At 44.1% G+C, this 4,731-nt stretch overlaps 1 protein-coding gene across 4 annotated transcripts in view; it reads left to right on the forward strand.

Moving 5' to 3' along the window:
* Positions 1-4,731, forward strand: part of nyap2a (neuronal tyrosine-phosphorylated phosphoinositide-3-kinase adaptor 2a) — a 19,791-nt gene that overhangs the window by 4,526 nt on the left and 10,534 nt on the right. For 3 of the 4 annotated variants that reach the window (XM_031879435.1, XM_031879436.1, XM_031879437.1), the window contains exons 3-4: positions 1,006-2,061; positions 4,363-4,482. In XM_031879435.1, coding sequence (XP_031735295.1) covers positions 1,006-2,061; positions 4,363-4,482 — 1,176 coding nt within the window. Of the gene's footprint in view, positions 1-1,005; positions 2,062-4,362; positions 4,552-4,731 lie in introns of all 4 variants that reach the window. The other variant, XR_004213975.1, reaches the window with a different exon arrangement.

Consider the following 4,731-nt stretch of genomic DNA (forward strand, 5'->3'; position numbering starts at 1 on the left):
TAAACATAACGCCTGTTGTTTAACACATGACACCTGTTGGCTAAACATGACATCTGTTGGTTAAACATGACATCTGTTGGTTAAACATGACACCTGTTGGTTAACACATGACACCTGTTGGTTAACACATGACACCTGTTGGTTAACACGTGACACCTGTTGGTTAACACATGACATCTGTTGGTTAAACATGACACCTGTTGGTTAACACATGACACCTGTCGGTTAAACCTGACACCTGTCGGTTAAACATGACACCTGTCGGTTAAACATGACACCTGTCGGCTAAACATGACACCTGTCGACTAAGCATGACACCTGTCGGTTAAACATGACACCTGTCGGTTAAACATGACACCTGTTGTTTAACACATGACACCTGTTGTTTAACACATGACACCTGTTGGTTAAACATGACAGCTGTTGGCTAAACATGACACCTGTTGGCTAAACATAACGCCTGTTGGTTAAACATGACACCTGTTGGTTAACACATGACACCTGTTGGTTAAACATGACAGCTGTTGGCTAAGCATGACACCTGTTGGTTAAAAATGACACCTGTTGGTTAAACATGACACCTGTTGGTTAACACATGACACCTGTTGGTTAAACATGACACCTGTTGGTTAACACATGACACCTGTTGGTTAACACATGACACCTGTAGGTTAACACATGACACCTGTTGGTTAACACATGACACCTGTCGGTTAACACATGACACCTGTCGGTTAACACATGACACCTGTCGACTAAACATGACACCTGTTGGTTAAACATGACACCTGTTGGTTAAACATGACACCTGTTGGTTAAACATGACAGCTGTTGGTTAAACATGACAGCTGTTGGCTAAACATGACACCTGTTGGCTAAACATGACATCTGTTGGTTAAACATGACACCTGTTGGTTAAACATGACACCTGTCCCATGTTAAAGAATTTTTCTTTCAGAAGTGATGAAGCTTCAGATTCTAACATCACTGTCTGTCTGTCTGCAGCTCGATGTCATCTCTATAGTGAAGACTACAGGAAGCTGCCTCCACCCAAACCTAAAAGGAACCCAAACACTCAGCTCAGCACCTCCTTTGATGAATCTTACATCCATAACCAAGGCAACAAGAAGTCTTCCTTGCGATGGGATAAATCTTTATCCCAGAGTCAGAGTCAGGCATCGAGGGACACGGACGACGAGGAGCCCGTCTACATTGAGATGGTGGGAAACATCATGCGAGAGCTAAAAGGTCAAGAAGATGTGGAGGACGAGCAGAGTGAGTCGGTGTACGAGGAGATGAAGTATCCAATGTTGGAGGACTTCCTGCAGGATGCTCACTCCACCATCATAGATCCTGAAGCCTGGACGTCCCGTGGCTCTCTCTGCGACATCCCTCCACCTTTCCCCAACCTCCTGACTCACCGCCCACCGCTGCTCGTCTTCCCCCCCCTCCCTGCTAAGTGCTCCCCGAATTCTGACGAGTCACCCCTCACCCCTTTAGAGGTCACACGGCTGCCCATGATGGATAATGCCTCCTACAGCAAGTCGGGTGGTGTCGAATATCCTCAGAGCTCCACCCATCATCACAAAGAGCGGGACCGAGACCAAGACCGAGACCGGGACCGGGACCTGGCCTCCACAAACACCATCACCTCCTCCGGCCGCTCATCAGCTCCACTTCTCCACTCCAACCTCTACAAGTCATCTGGCTCCGCCCACAGTGGGCATGGTTACCCCCGAAGCCAATCAGCATGTCCTTCTCCGGTCAGCATGGGTCGCTCTTTGACTCCCCTGTCCCTGAAAAGACCTCCACCGTATGACGCTTTGATGGCAGGAGGAAGTATGCCTCGCTCTTCCTCTTCCTCTTCCTCATCCTCACACAGGGCCGGGGAGGCCGGGGCTAAACTGAGTAACTCCTCCTCCACCCATGGCTCCATGCAGAACGTGTCGATGAGGTCACAGACGCCCACAAGCCCATTGGATGAACTCAACAACCTGTTTACCTCAGGTAGACAGGTGATGAAGAAAGTGACAGGAGGCAGGAAAAGCAGAGGGAGTGAAGGTAAATATTCAGTTCTACATGAGTTCTTTAACAGTACTATGACTACTCCAGAACTACAACAGTTTAGAACCAGTTTTACATCTAGTAGACAGGTGGTAAAGCCAGGATCAATAGGCAGGAATAACAGGGAGGGCGAAGGCAATAAATAACAGTCAGTGTTACATCTGAACAACATCTGTACTACATCATTACTACAGTCAGTCTATCAATTTTACATCAGTCTTACGTCAGCTAGACATGGGCTGGAAAAAAAGGTCAGGAGGCTGAAATAGCGAGGAGGGTGAGGGTAAATCTTCAGTCCTAAATAAATACTACTTATGTACTATATCAGTAAACTGCGTAAAACACTATTTTTCAAATAGTCCAAAGTCTTAAAAAGTGAGAGTTCCTGGACTTTACATATAGTCAAGAAAGATAAAAGACAGGGTCAAATAAAATTAGAAAGAAGAAAAAGAAATACAGCCCTACACCCTCTAAAGTTTAACACTATATAAGGACAGGTGATTGTTTATTATTTACATAGATAACCCCCCCTGAACACTACATTAAGGGCAGATTGGACTTCTTTGCTTGTCAGTGATTGGCCATGTTCGAGCATAGGGTGGTTCAGAAGTGTACTCTGTACCAGAACACCCTCGGCCAAAGATCGATGAATGACTTTGTGGTCGTATCATGACATCTGAGGCTGTATGACTTGGACACTCAGTTGAAGAGAGGAGCAGAGTTGTCAACTGATCACCATCTGGTTGTGAGTTGGATTAGATGGTGGAGGAGGCTTCCGGACAGACCTAGTAAACCCAGTATTTCAAGGCTCAGCCAGGGGTAGGAGAGGGTCCGGTTTGGGGACCTCAGAATTTCGTCAGAATGTGACCTTCAGCAGCATTGAGGCAGTTTACAGCTGAGTGTGAAGAGATCAGGATGAGTGTCAGAACTCGAATTCTGAGTTCTTTGTTCTCTGCCTGAAATCGGTGGATTGCACCCTCCGGTTTGGTAGTGAGTCACTGCTCCAAGGCAGAGTGTTTAAGTATCTCTGGCTCTTGATCCCCAGTGAGGGCCAAATTGAACGTGAGATGGACAGGAGGTTCGGTTCAGTGTCATCAGTGACAAAGGCGTTGAACCAGACCGTTGTGGTGAAGAAGGAGCTGAGCCGGAAGGCAAAGCTCTTGATTTACCAGTCCATCTTCGTTCAGACCCTCAGCTATGGCCATGAGCTTTGGGTAGTGACCAAAAGAATGAGATACCAAAAAAAGGCAGATCACCTTTCAGTCAATGACCAGGCAAGGTCCTAGCAGTGATCCTCCACAGATCAGTGAGGGAGGCTGCATCCGTCCTATTGTCTTACTAAAGTACTCACTTCTTACAGCTACAGGCAAATGATGACAACAGTATTTGGCAAAGAGCCAATAATATTGCATTGGGCGAATAGGCCATCAGCCCCACTTAGAATTGCGTGATCCACTTTCATTTCCAAAGGGTTTGGGTATATTGTTGTTTTCCTCTTGACATTGTGAGCGTCCATCCCCACATAGCAGCCTCTTCAGCCAAGTTCAAATAAAACACCATTTCAAACTGACCTCAAATTGTAGAATAACGATAAATAAAAGCAGCAACCAATGATTTTGTTTTATGTCATGCATTAATCCAGAATATTTATTTCTCAATTATTCGGCAACACTAAAACCGCACTTTGTTCTGCTGCCAGCAGCTCTTTGTCATTCAGCGATGTGGAGATTATTTCATGAACGTAGCTTTATTCAGACATGACAGCACATTTGAGGTGAACAGTTAGAAAGAAGAAAATACTTTTCTTTTCTCGCAGGCTGCAGCACTTCAAAGATATTTTGACCATCGTTAGCACTTTTCACAGTGAATCCGCTCATTCATTTTCAAATCAGTTTCATTATTTATACTGATGAGAGAGTGAAATATTCTGCCTGTTTTCTGTATCTGTAATGTACACAAACATTGACGACAGAAGAGTAAAGTAAATACCCATCAAGCTCTAGTTTGATGTTGTTATATATATATATATATATATATATATATATGCAGCCTCCTGAACTCAAACACTTTACAGAGAAGTTCATCTCCAAAGGGCATTCAATGTTATGAGAAAGAACCTGGAGAGTTCTTTAAGTTCTTATTATTTTTCATCTTACAGGTTCTTTAATCATTGAAGTTTCATTCTTTAGACCATCTAGCTGCTGGTTCTCTGTCTCTGTTTGGGGTTATTTGTCTTGCAGATTGATTCTATGTCATCTTAGTTCACTCTTCTGTCTTTATCTTGTTGTGTCTCTGTAGGTGACTCCAGGTCTCTGCAAAGACATGACAGTAAAGACAGAGACGGACAGTCCAGTCCAGTTTCAAGCAGGATGGGGAGGTCATCTGTCAGCCCCACCATGATGCTGTCTGGAGGAGGAGGTCAGGTTTGAATGTAAAGATGACAACAGAAGGTCAGGTCTAAATGTGAAGATGATAACAGGAGGTCAGGTCTAAATGTAAAGATGATAACAAGAGTTCAGGTCTAAATGTGAAGATGATAACAATAGTTCAGGTTTAAATGTAAATATGGTAACAGAAGGTCAGGTCTAAATGTGAAGATGATAACAATAGTTCAGTTTTAAATGTAAAGATGATAACAGGAGTTCAGGTTTAAATGTAAAGATGATA

This window comes from Anarrhichthys ocellatus, unplaced genomic scaffold (genome assembly GCF_004355925.1).
Source record: "Anarrhichthys ocellatus isolate YVR2014 unplaced genomic scaffold, GSC_Weel_1.0 scaffold262, whole genome shotgun sequence".
Classification (NCBI taxonomy): domain Eukaryota; kingdom Metazoa; phylum Chordata; class Actinopteri; order Perciformes; family Anarhichadidae; genus Anarrhichthys; species Anarrhichthys ocellatus.